The following is a 13,807-nucleotide window of genomic DNA, read 5'->3' on the forward strand; positions in this document are numbered from 1 at the left end:
CGTTTCAACAACTTTATATTTCAAGTGACATTATTTAGTAAAATCCAAGATTCCTCCCTTCTTCCCCTTGTTTTTTTGGAGGCTGGTGCCACAGGGTTTTTTTTTGGACTCCAACTGACATAGAATTTGTTCGTGTTGTTGCTTTCGCACTAGTTACCGCCTTCTCCAACATTTTCGAAATTTCCCAGGGGCAGTAAAATAGTTAAAAGAAAGAGTTAACTATTCATATTATTCACTAAAAAATGGGTTAGATAATGAACTTTTTAAAAACGGGTCAAATATGGATAAGAACCATATTATCCATTTAGAAAATGGGTAACCAATGGATAACCAATGGGTCTAACTTTTACATTTCTAAAGCCTCAAATTGGGAGTTCCTCAAGTTAGGGAGACTAAGAATTCTCCCAAAAGTGATCATATGCAAGAAGTCGCGGATAATATGGGGTTAACCCGTCTTTTATCCTTATTAAATATGGGTCAAGACGGATAATTTATCTTTTTTTTGTTATTCATTTTCGACCCGAACCATATCCTACCCGACCCGTCTGTTTGTCACTCCTAAAATTACCTAATAGTACCACTTAGAACCCCAAAGCACTGAGTTTGAAGTGTTGTCTTCTCAATGTGTGAACAAAATTTCGAACATGTTTTAAATTTGACACATAAGTTTCAACATTACTGTTGACTACTACATACCCATCTAGGTAGATCTAACAAACGAATATATTCTGGTGCACACTTTATTAAATAAAAAATATAGTCACTCATATTTGCTCAACCAATATAACATATGAATTGTGAGGAAAAATATATCATTAACAAAGCGCGCAGCGCAAACACCACGCAAGATATAACTATTTGTTTTTTTTTTTCCATTGCTTTATAAGTTCTCTTAGAGGAAACAATACGCATATTATTACTTCTGAGATGCAGAAAATGATCATACGGGCAAGAAAAGACGCCAAAACAGACTAAAATATTGGACCATTAGTCATACCCTAAACACCAAATACCCACAAAAGTAAGCCGTTTGGTTGAGAGACAAGTTATGCAAGAATGCATAATACAGAAATTGCAATATGACGATTAATAATAATATAGGTATTGTAATGTAAAAATTATGCATGAATTAAAATATGCATTGTTTATTTCTATTTTATTTTTAAAAATTTATCTAATACATGAAGCTTATTTTGGTCTTTTAAATTTGTTTTAATACATGTATTACTAAGTATGTGTTCTTATTCTATCTTCTATCCCTCATTATAAATTAATACATAAATTTCTGCATCGTTTAAGCATGTATTATTTTGCGGCAATAAAAATAACAGCAAAACAATGTATTATAAAACTGAATCTTATGCCAGTATCAAATATCAAAAAGATAAAATACTGCATTGTTAAAGTTCAGTTTTATGCAAGTATATTATAATACCTTCTACATGCAACCAAATGAGCCTATAGTTCCATCTCAATATTAATACTAATTCCAATATCGGCCCCTTTATCTCTTATTATTATATTTAAGTTACATTCACAGATAGTGTAGACTATTTATACACTACCACTGTAGTGTAACCTATTATAGCAAGTATCTTATCAATTTCTTCGTATTACTGACCTGATTCATATATAAACATTTTTTAGGGGAAAAGACCAAATTTACTCCTCTATTTTCGAATATCGTCTATATCTAATTTCCGTTATACTATTTGGTCAAATTTATCCCTATCGTTATACTATCTGGCTAAATTTATCCCTACCATCAATAAACTTTTAAAAATTACCCCTTAATCCCTCAAGTGACCGAATCACCCAAATCATTTTAATTAAGTCACTTATTCTTCTTCTTGATTCACTATTTTCGAATAATGGGCATTTGCTTGCTTTCTTAATTGGAAAAAATAAATAAGAGAAGCGGTTAGTAAATAAAGTATAGTAAATTGAAGAATCTAAATTAGGTAATTTGTCTAAATTCCAAAAATATTTACAACACCCCAATTATAATGAATTCGTTGCACCAAAGGTATGGAGACTTTGCAAGTTAGTGATTCAACTTTGTTTTAATCAAATGCCTATGCATTGTGCACTCTAAAGTTAGTCGATCGAACTCTATATTAATCAAACAATAACAAAATATATTCGAATATACATGTACATATATGATAATCAGTTGCATACAATACACAATAAATAGACTCACTAAATTCTACTGTATGTATATGGTTGAAAAATAAATAAAATTTTAAACCAATTTCAAACCCACTATCACAAGAAGAGAAGTGGGTGCAATGGTAATTAAAATTATCTATGAATAATTTGTATAGTCTAGTACCTTTAGCATTCACATCAATAGCAATTTCTGAAAATAGTAGAGGAAGAAGAACAATAAGTGATTTAAATTAAAGGAAACTGAGAGATTTTGGATTACCTAACAGATCAAAGGGTAACTTTTAAAAGTTTGCTGATATAAGGGTAAATTTGATTAGATAATATAACGGTAGAGATAAATTTGACCGAATAGTATAACAGAGGTTAAATGTTGATAATATCCGAAAGTAGATGGCTATATTTCGCACTTTTCCCTATTTTTTGTGTGTTATCAATAAGTAAAACTTATACTATATTTTTTCTTATATAAGAAAACAAAGTAAACTTATTTTTTTTCCTTATATTAGCAAATAAAATTATATTTGTGTGACCTAGTCACAGGCTCGAGTCGTGGAAGCATGCATCAGTGCATTCTTCGCCCGAATGCCCTTCTTTATATATTAGAAAACAAAGTTTAAAAAATCTTGGCCTTCCAATGTTGTCACAGCACCACCTCTGTTATTTTTCTATTTCCTTTTTCCTTTTTTGGGGTTTTCTGGGGGATGGTGATAGTTAAAGTTGTCCTATAAAAGGATGGGTAGTGTCTGTGCATTTAACAACAAACAACTGCCCCTACCTCTTAACTCAACTCCTCTTTCTCTCAACTCTTCTTCCTCTTCCAAATTCTTGAAACAACCACAATTTCCACCGCTTCTAACTCAGTATATTTTTGTTATAAACTGTGTTTTTGTAGAATATGGGATTAAGTTCAAACAGGGTAGAAGATTTATCAGGCCATGCATGCAATGAAACAATTGTCACAATCTCTACTACTACTACTACTACAGAATTACAAATATCAAGTAATCCACCATTTGAAGTACACAGAGTTTGCTTACCACCACACAAAACCACCCTTCAAAAACTTAGGCAAAGGTTGTTGGAAGTATTTTTCCCAGATGATCCACTGCACAAATTCAAGAACCAAACATGGTTAATGAAGTTGGTTTTGGGTCTTCAGTTTTTCTTCCCTGTTTTTGAGTGGGGTCCTCAGTATAATCTTAAACTACTAAGGGCTGATATAATTTCTGGGCTCACAATTGCTAGCCTTGCTATCCCACAAGGAATTAGCTATGCAAAACTTGCTAATTTGCCACCTATTGTTGGCTTATGTAAGTAAATAACCACACTTGTCATTTTCTTCTTTAAAATCTAATTTGCTTTTGATCCCTTAATTTTAGAATATGAATTTGATTTTTAAGTGATAGAATTGTTCGTTTTTATCATTTACTAACAATTTTTTGTCAGTTGTATTGGAATGAAATGGGGCAGAATAGAGCTGAATTGATGTAAAATACATATAGCCAACTCCAACTCGTTTGGGGTTGAAGCATAATTATTGAATAAGGTTTTTTCCATAGTTAAAACCAGTTGTTAATTAATCAATATTTGATAATTAATTTTAATTCTTAAGTTTAAAAATCGGTTAAGATTATGAAAATTTATCTGGGGTCTACTGGTCTATTCATTGAAGGCAGAGGTGCATGCAAGATTATAAGATCAGTGGATATGAATATTGTTGTCTTTTGTGAATTGCGACATGCAGTTTCAGACTTCCTATAAATACATAATTTCTAGAAATTTCCGCATATATATGTAATTTGAGTAAAAAATGATGCACCCGCTGTTTGTAAAGTATACAGTCTATGTTGAAGAGTAAATGTGTGCTTAATCGAATACGGTACTTTACTTATTTTGTAAATAAAAATCACACTATATTCAATATAGTTATTTACTAATCTAAGAGTGGAAATATTAATGGATATGATGATGCAGATTCAAGCTTTGTGCCACCATTGATCTATTCAGTTTTGGGGAGTTCGAAACACTTAGCAGTTGGTCCGGTCTCGATAGCTTCACTTGTTATGGGCACAATGCTGAGTGAAGCAGTTTCTTACACTGAAGAGCCTGTTCTTTACCTTCAGTTGGCTTTTACAGCTACCCTTTTTGCCGGACTGTTTCAGGCTTCACTAGGGTTTTTCAGGTATTAATTCTCTTGAAGCAAGAAACACTTACACAATTAGGTCACTTAAAAGGTAGTTAATATACTGCCATTAACTCTGGATAACCTGGAATAAATTATAAGTAACCTTCTATGAAATGTTAAATTACATTGACCCTGTCAGTTGATATAACTTAAGTCCATATGTTAGTCGTTCTCATCCACTTGAAAATTGGTGCAAAAGTTGTTAAGTCGACTTTCTAATGGACTCGTTATTATTTATTCAACTAAAAAGAGAGGAATAATTTATAATTCTAGCATAACATTCCCCATTCCACCATCAAAGTTACCGTTAATTAAGTAATGGACTACAGTAGCTAAGTGGAAACAAACTTTTGGAAAGATATCCCAAAAGAATCATTTAGAAACATTGGGCACTTCCACTAAAAACAGCAAGAAAACAGAGAAGAAACATGGAAAGGGACAGAGGATTTTTACGCGCCATATAAAACTGGACTCTAGATTTTTATGCACAATATGAAACTAACAAATATAGCTGGTGAAAAAGAAAAAGATTTCAAGGTTGACATAATGACTTTTGTTACTCTTATTTTGTTTGATCACTCCCAAAGCTTTCGACTTTACAATTCTAATGTTTATGTAATAACTTGACCAAGAGTATGCATCTCTGTCTTTAGCCATATAACCACAGTGTTAAACTTTTAAAGATGTCACATGACCCATAAGTCAAGAGAGAATTTGAATTTTGCATAGCATTCAAATGCTTACATTTCCGGACTATCCTTCTTGGCCACACTTGATCGCTATTATTGACTTTTATGTATCAATATTGCGTTACTTCTAAATTAGTTGGGTCGGCTATATTAATCCTGTATACCCACTCCATTTTATGCGAGTCCATTTCATTCTATCTTTATGTTTTTAAGTAATCTAAGGTCCTCAAAGATTTACTTTCAAGAATTAAAACTTTTTGCCATGTGTTTATATTTATTTTAGAGCTCGGTTAGTTCAAATGTCAAGCGACTTAAAGTTTATGGTTTGCAGGTTAGGATTTATCATTGATTTTCTGTCGAAGGCGACTTTGGTTGGCTTCATGGCTGGTGCAGCAGTCATTGTTTCATTGCAACAACTGAAAGGGTTGTTAGGGATAGTCCACTTCACAAGCCAGATGCAAATAATTCCTGTTTTGTCTTCTGTTTTCCAGCACAAAGATGAAGTAAGAAAAGCTTCTTTTTCAATATTGAACTCCTCTAAGATATAAGATTGTGGAAAAATTAACTATGTTTGTGCACTGATGCAAATCATTATTTAGTAATTTAACTCTTCTATATCTCTACCTTACCCGGTAGGGGTAAGGTCTTTATATGCACTACCCTCCCCAAACTCCACATGTGGGATTAGACTGGGTCTTTTGTTGTTGTTGTTGTTGTAACTCTTCTATATCTATTTGCAGTGGTCTTGGCAAACCATTGTTATGGGTGTCTGTTTTCTCGCCTTCCTACTGACCACTCGGCAAATTGTAAGTGTTTGGTTTATTTCAGAACATAATATTCTGACTAATATTCATCTCTGTGTTCATTTTCTAACTAAAGATTTGAATTTTCTGCTGTGATTACAGAGCACCAGGAACCCAAAACTTTTCTGGCTTTCAGCAGCATCTCCGTTGGCCTCGGTTATTCTCTCAACTCTGGTAGTCGCGCTCCTTAAGTCGAATGCTCATGGCATTCAAACTGTAAGTAAAATTCATCAGCTTTACCTCCATTCGTAGTTTTTAGCTATGTTGCTCGGACTCTCCGAAAATGTCGTCGGGTGTATGTTGGATCCTCCAAAATTAGTGTATTTTTAAAGGATCCAACACGGGTGTGGCAGTATTTTGGAGAGTCCGCCAACATAGGTTTTTTGACAGAATAAAACTGAAAATATCTTTGGTTTATTGCAGATTGGACACCTGCAAAAGGGTCTAAATCCACCCTCATTGAACATGTTATATCTAAGTGGTCCTTATCTGCCTCTTGCCATCAAAACTGGCATTGTTTCCGGAATCTTAGCGCTAACAGTAAGTCACTTGAGACTATTACAAGCAATTGGCCGTAGAAATATAAAGAAGCGCTTTGGGTTTGACATTTTCATTGACCTGCAGGAAGGGATTGCAGTAGGAAGAACATTTGCTGCTTTAAGGAATTACCAAATTGACGGCAACAAAGAAATGATGGCGATTGGACTTATGAACATGGCTGGCTCTTGTTCTTCGTGCTATGTTACAACAGGTACCCGCCTCATTGGCCTGTTTTTCCCGATAAGTAAGATTAACTCTTTTTTTAACCAGCTAATATTTGATTTACAGGGTCATTTTCTCGATCAGCAGTAAATTACAACGCTGGGGCACAAACAGTCTTTTCAAACATAATAATGGCAACAGCTGTGCTAATCACTTTGTTATTTCTAATGCCACTGTTCTATTACACCCCCATTGTCATCTTGGCTGCAATTATTATAACAGCAGTTATTGGCCTAATTGATTATCAAGCTGCTTTCCGGTTATGGAAAGTTGACAAGCTCGACTTCTTGGCTTGCTTGTGTTCATTTTTTGGTGTTCTTTTCATCTCAGTGCCTCTCGGCCTAGCCATAGCAGTAAGCATCTCCTCAAAAATCACATCTTATAGTACGACTTTCTTTGATGTCTCCTCCTTGTACCTAACATTTTCTACTTCTGCTTGTGAAACTTTAGGTTGGAGTTTCGGTTTTTAAGATCCTCTTGCATGTAACAAGGCCAAATACTAGTGTCCTGGGCAATATTCCTGGAACTCAAGTATATCAAAACTTAAGCAGATATAGAACAGCTGTTAGAATTCCTTCTTTCCTTATCCTCGCTGTTGAGGCTCCTATCTACTTTGCAAATTCTACCTACCTAAAAGAGAGGTTAGTTCAAACTTCAAACACAGAGTGCAGATTCAGTATTTTGCTTTTCGCCAACTTCAATTAATTTGTTTAGAATATTACACGCAGTTTTATTCACTCAAAATTCACATTTTGTAACTGTAGGATATTGAGATGGATTCGCGAAGAGGAAGAGTGGATAGTATCCAACAAAGAAACTGCAATCAAATGTGTAATTATCGACATGACAGGTCAGTCCAATAAGAAGAGTCGGAGAGAACATTTGCTTATCTTCTGTATTATTGGCAGTAACGAATTTTTGTCATCCTTCACCAGCTGTGTCGTCCATAGACTCAAGTGGTATCGACACAATATGTGAACTAAGAAAGACACTGAATAAACGATCTCTTAAGGTAAATCCGTCAACCACATAAAAGATGTTTCTTTGTTTTCCTTCACTAGTCAAAATATTTGTTCCAAAATTTGTTCTCCTTTTATCTTTTCCTTTCACGTGAAATCTTCGATTTTTTGTTGTTGTAGCTTGTGCTGGCAAATCCAGTTGGGAATGTTATGGAAAAGCTGCATCAATCTAGCACTCTTGAGGCCTTTGGATTAAATGGAATATATCTAACAGTTTCTGAAGCTGTGGCTGATATCTCATCTTTGTGGAAGTCTGAACCTGAATCAAATATATAAGGTTTTGATTGCTTTCAAATCTCAAAGTCAATAAATGAAGAGGAAGTATTCGCGCTTCGAAAATTGGACGATATGTAGCAAGTCATGATAGTTCCACAGCTCAAAGTGTTGGAACTGTTTACAATATCAAATCCTTAGTTGAAGTTTTGTATATTAGATTAGCTGAAATTTGCAACAAAGTGTATGAATTTCAATTCACTGTAAGCCTATTTTCCCACTTAACTATGTAGCCAGTCTTTTCTTAACTCGGTCCAAGCAATGCCTAAAGGTCCAATGTCTTTCTTAGTGGAACAGCGATTTCAAACTAGTTTTTCTGAATTTCCAGAAAAAATGTGACCTTGGCGATTAGTTGGTTGATTCTTCTGTGTTTCCTCATCATGGTCAAGATTGAAGAAAATCATAGTATCATAGGTTTCCCCTTTTTCTTTTCATGATGATTGCAAACTCAGAATTCAAGAAAAAGGGGAAAAAATATTACATGTACAATAGTAGTAAAGTGAAGGGTGGAAAGTGAAAAACTTAATACTACTTAAACTTTTGTGAAGATTAGTGTAATGGCTATTATAATTTTCAATCTGTATTTGAAGCATATTAAAATTAAATTTACAAGTGAGCAAAACCTATTCCCCATCCTGCTGTGCACATTTATATATAACGTTAAGCGTCTTCAAGTCATTGTCATAAAACAGCAGAAAATAGTTGGCGCCATTACTATCATATATCAATAAAGAAGATAATAATCTGCATATATACACATAACAATCTAAAGGTCCTAGCACAATCTGAACTTGATTTGAACAAGTACCTCAAACTTTTTCTCTAAATTTTTTGTTTGTTACACCAGGAGAGGAGGAAAAGAGAAGGAAATGCTACGCTACTAATGAGGTTTTAATCCTCCACCTCAACTGTGGAAGACAGGGAGCTCACAAGTGAGCCTCAACCCTTTTCTCTAAATTCATTAGCAAGGAAATGAAGATCTTACCATGTACAATTATTGTGTGCATCTAGTTTTCTGTTTTTGTTGTACCATCTCTTTTTGCACTTTAAGGGCTCGTTTGGCCATAAAAAAAGATTCTGTTATGAAATAAAAGCAATTTAGTAAAACATGAACAAGAAATAAAAGCAATTTAGTAAAACATGAACAAGAAATAAAGATAGAGAGAAGGAAGAGATTTTCTTCTTCAGTTGTGTGTATTTTCCTATCTATTACAAGGCCTTTATATAAGCATGAAAAGTGAAGAAAATATGTCATTGAATATCTCATTAACCATTTGAGAGAAAGATCATGGAGGAAGAGTAGAAATCCACCATATTTTGATTTTTATCATAACACTCCCACTTGGATGTCCATAAATAATGTGCCTCGTTAAAACCTTATTAGAAGAAAAAAACCCTATGGGAAAAAAAATCCTAATGAAGGAAAAAGAGTACACATATTTAGAAATACGCCTTTTGGTTGCCTCGTTAAAAACCTTGCAAGGAAAACCTGTGAGCACGTGATTTTTGTTTCGCGAGACAATCGCTCCAAAAGAAATAAAAAATAACAACAATTGATCCCGTTGTACAATTTTGAGATTTTTACATGGCACTTCGTTAATTGTTTATGACTTTGGCCCATTTTTTTACTTTATTAAAACAAAATACAAAAAATGTACGTGTCATGCATGATCTGAACTGTAACATGATTGTTAAATAGAAAAGCATGAACGGGCATCTTTGCCTTTGATTTTGTTCTGTTTAATTTTTACCTGTTTTGAGTCATTTTAATGTGTGTGCAAATAATTGTGTTAGGTGTTTATTTTAATTTGATTTTACTTAGTTTTGTATTTTTTATAATAAAAGAAAAAAAAAAGGAAAAGACCCCTTCCGGACTTGGGCCAATTTGTTAAATTGGCCCAACAAACTCAGCCCAAAACCTAGGCCTGCCCGGTCCAGTCCAGATGATGCCCAGAGAGAGTCCAAACGACGTCGTATGGATACAGTTTGATCTGGGCCGTTGATCTCAGATTGATCAACGGCCAAGATCACATTTCCTATACCCACGAACAGAACCCGACCCGTTTCCACCCGGACCGATCCAAACCCCTTCAGGTTGAAACGACACCGTTACCCATCAGCATAAAAATCCTGGCCCTTCATCGCAGCTCATCCAACGGCCAAGAATCGACCCCTCACTAACTATATAAGCCTAAGCCTTTACCCTGCCCCCCCCCTATCCTAACCCCCAAGCCTTAGTCGTCCCCTCCACAGACCTCAGTCCTCCAAACCCTAGCTGCCCCTGTATACTTTCGCCATTAAAGCCGGCGGCATGAACGCCAGTGACCTTCCCCTTAACACCCTAGAACCCCCTTGCCATCCTGAACATGGATTTGTTAACCATGTAGTTCGAATCATCCCCTAGGTCCTCGAATCTTCATTTGAAGATTCGAGTCAAAACTCGGTTTACACCAACCAACCCCAGTTTCACACCAGACACTCCCCAGACCCCCCTCGTGACCAAACCATACTTGGTTTGGTCCGAATTTGACCAGGGAAGCCTGAATCCCGGATCTGAGTTTTGGAAATTTTTGTATTTCTTCGTCACTGGTTTATGCCGGTTCAACCGAAGAGGTTAAGGTCTAATGGACTTTAATCAAAGTGTTTCTCATCTGAGAAACACTTCGATTAAAATCCATTTAGCCTTAAGAAAGGTCTGTCCGAATCCGAGTCAAGGTTTTGATTTTTCAAAGATTTGAGGTGAGTCTTGTTTTCTTTTCTTTATTTTTTTTAGTCCGTGTGATTTGTCTTTAAAAGTCTGTTCATATTTGTTTTAATTTTACCAACTTCTGTTTGTCCACTTTGCCTGAACTTCTGTTTGTTTGAATGAGTCTTTCTATTTGCCCTGATAATGTGTATGTTAAGTGGTGTGCAATTAGCTGATTCTCTACATTGAACTGATCAAATGGCTTCTCGAGCACCACTTTGCTTAGCCAGTACAATTCAAATCATATGTCGATACTGTTGAATGTTTGATTTTTGGTTACGGTTGTATGTGTTATGATTAATATAGTCGAGTCGACATATGTCGTCAATTAGTTTCAACTGTCCGAACAATAACAAATTGACTTGCTTCTGTTGAACATTTGCCTGAATCAATTAAGAACCAAGTCCAGGTACTTATAGCTGTTAATGTGATTTCAGAAACCTAAGGCTTGGTCTGTTAATTGAAATCTGAGTTGATGGCATGTGCACCTGTGCACAGCATGTGCACCTGTGCACAGCATGTGCATTGTGCACAGCCTGTTTTCCTGCATAGGAAGGCTTTTGATTTTAAAAATTGTTTGACAGCATATGCTGTCAGATATATTCTACTGCCCATACTTGCTTTTAGTTAATAAAATAGGAAAAGATAAGTCTGCCAGGGAATATTGATGGGTTTTATACTTAATTAGCTAAAGTGGAACTGAAAAAGAAGAAGGCACATGGGAGGGGTACTGTGATACTCTAAAACAGGCTGTTAAAAGGGGTAATGGGAAGGCTTATAAAAAGGGGAGAACCTGAAAATAAGAGAGGACAGACCCAGAGAATTAGAGGTTAGAAGAGAGACATATACAGAATTAGAGGGGAGAAAGAAAATACAGAGACTGTGAGGAATTTTTGAAAGAGAGAGCTGAAATACATACAAACAGATACACACAGAGCATATAGGAGAATTGGAAAGAGGGAGGGGAATACACATTGAGAGATAGATATACACACACAAACAGAAAAGCTGGGAAAGAACTCTGTTTGATAACACAGACAGACAAAATCTAGAAGTTGCATTCTTAGTTGCTTGTTTTGATTTCACTGGTCTTGATATGTTGTCCAACACCGATTCCTTCTAAATCCAACGGAGTCTGTTGGTCGTTTGTTGGTCTATTCTGAGATTTGGTCTAGCTGGGATCTAGATTCTACCCCAATTGTTTCATCTGTCGTTGCTGCTGTTACTCTGATTCCTGTTGCTGCTGACCTTTCTGCTTCACTTCTTCTTTGCATTTCAATATTCAGTGTTCTCCAGGTACACATTCGAGTCCCCATATTGGTGTAACCTAAACAGTTTGAAAGCATTAAATGAAAAAGAGTTGAAGAAGTTCAGAGTTAAAAAAAAAAAAAAAAAGATAGACAGAGATAGACAGAGGGATTAGAGATAGACATACAGAAAGAGGACTGGGCTTTGAGGGTTGTAAAAGAAAAATACACACACTGTGAGAAGTTTTGAAAGAGAGAGCTGATAGAGATACACAGAAAAAGCATACAGAAATAGAGAGAGACACTGAGAGGGAACATCTGAGAGTTTCAAATTCTGAAAAATAGAAACTGGAAAAGTTTTCCCTTTGATAATCCAAATAGATTTCAAATTGAGGACTGACATTAGAACTTGAAAAGAAAGGAGATAGGGAAAGGGATATCACAAAAAATCAGGAATTGTCTTCTCCCTACTGTTTGTTCGATTCTCATTTTGTTCAAACTGTCCAAGTTAGTCCTGTTTTCCTTCAAGTGTCAGTTAAGTCTATTGTTTGGATTTGTGTTGTTGGTTTCCCCTGGAATTGGATTGCTTGATTCTCTGACTCCATTACTACTGGGAATTTGTTTCATTCTGCCTCTCCTCCATTGGCTTTATTGGCCTCTTGCACTGGGATTTCTGTTCTATTTGGTACCTGCTGTTACTGCTGTTGTTTGGTATCGCTGCTATTGCCCTACTGACCCCTTGCTTCTCCTGTTGTATCCAATATCCAGGTACATACTAAGACTCGTATTTGATGTAATAATGAAAGCATGAATCAAAAGATTTGAAGGAGTTATAATCACCTGTTGTATTGCTTACGAATTGTTTTTTTTTATGTTGTTAAGATATGCAGTTTCTTGGTCTTTTAGCCTAATAGAGACATATTAGTAAGGTTGTACTTAATTAAAGTTTATGCCCATCTGGAGCTGTGACATTTTATTCGTTTGGTAGTACATAAGATGTAAATACAATCCATGAAATGTGCAGCCATTTCAATACAATTGCTAACTCAAAATCGCCATTTCAGCATGTTTTGAATATGTAGGGGCAAATGATTGTTTAAGATCTAGCTAAAGACAATACAGTTTCAAATTCTTGAGTTTCAGTTTGCGTGAAACAGTTTATAAGATGAGTTTAAAATACCATTAGTCGCATTTCTTAACAAGCAATCTTAATTAATCTTGCCTGAATAAGTTAAAGTTAAGGAGCTCTTATAACAGTCATAGCATTTCCTCAATCCCATATACGTTTCTTTTATCAAGTTCAAAGCATGTTTATGTGAGGTACAATGTTTCTTCATTCCGTAAAAATTAATTGGATGATTAGCTAAAATATGGATTTGGGCCAAACACATAGTAAAAAATAGCACGCATCTTTTCTTCTATTTTTAAGAGATAAACACATTAGAAATGTAATCGCTTTAGGATACCCTTCTAAAAATAATAAGACGAGCCTCGCCAAATAAAAAAAAACCAATTGCGGGGCCCTCAACAACTAATGATAATTATTTAGAATTCAAGATAGGCCATTTAATAAATTTCATGGCCTTCTACAAAGATAATAACGCGTTAGACTCTGTTGGCGCGGCTTAATTAAATCACATTCTTAAATTCGGGTGCACATTGATGTGACCCAAATCCAAATCTCAACGAAGTCCAAATGTGTCGACAATCACGGGTGCATTGATTGTGACGTGGTCCGAGATGCATTTTCACGACGTTGCAATTCTGTAAAATAAATGATACTAATAAAAGCGGTTAAAACTTAATAAAAGCATATAAGTCACAACATGTATTTAAATCAGATATTTAGCCATTATAACAATTTAAGCGACCGTGCTAGAACCACGGGATTCGAGGGTGCCTAACACCTTC

General features: G+C 35.2%; 1 protein-coding gene across 1 annotated transcript; it reads left to right on the forward strand.

Moving 5' to 3' along the window:
* Positions 1-2,817: 2,817 nt before the first annotated feature.
* LOC107781045 (putative sulfate transporter 3.4) lies at positions 2,818-8,151 on the forward strand. The gene is made up of 12 exons (XM_075241125.1): positions 2,818-3,482; positions 4,147-4,354; positions 5,378-5,549; positions 5,787-5,852; positions 5,952-6,065; positions 6,273-6,389; positions 6,474-6,600; positions 6,678-6,964; positions 7,062-7,252; positions 7,376-7,461; positions 7,547-7,623; positions 7,751-8,151. The coding sequence occupies exons 1-12, from the start codon at positions 3,068-3,070 to the stop codon at positions 7,904-7,906; spliced, it is 2,016 nt and encodes a 671-aa protein (XP_075097226.1). The 5' UTR covers positions 2,818-3,067; the 3' UTR covers positions 7,907-8,151.
* The last annotated feature ends 5,656 nt before the right edge of the window (positions 8,152-13,807 follow it).

This window comes from Nicotiana tabacum, chromosome 20, assembly GCF_000715075.1.
Source record: "Nicotiana tabacum cultivar K326 chromosome 20, ASM71507v2, whole genome shotgun sequence".
NCBI lineage: Eukaryota > Viridiplantae > Streptophyta > Magnoliopsida > Solanales > Solanaceae > Nicotiana > Nicotiana tabacum.

Coding starts and splice junctions, on each gene's coding strand:
- LOC107781045 (XM_075241125.1), top strand. CDS start 3,068: ATGGGATTAAGTTCAAACAGGGTAGAAGATTTATCAGGCCATGCATGC. Junction 6,965..7,061: donor CTCTCGGCCTAGCCATAGCA/GTAAGCATCTCC, acceptor GTGAAACTTTAG/GTTGGAGTTTCGGTTTTTAA. Junction 7,253..7,375: donor TCTACCTACCTAAAAGAGAG/GTTAGTTCAAAC, acceptor TTGTAACTGTAG/GATATTGAGATGGATTCGCG.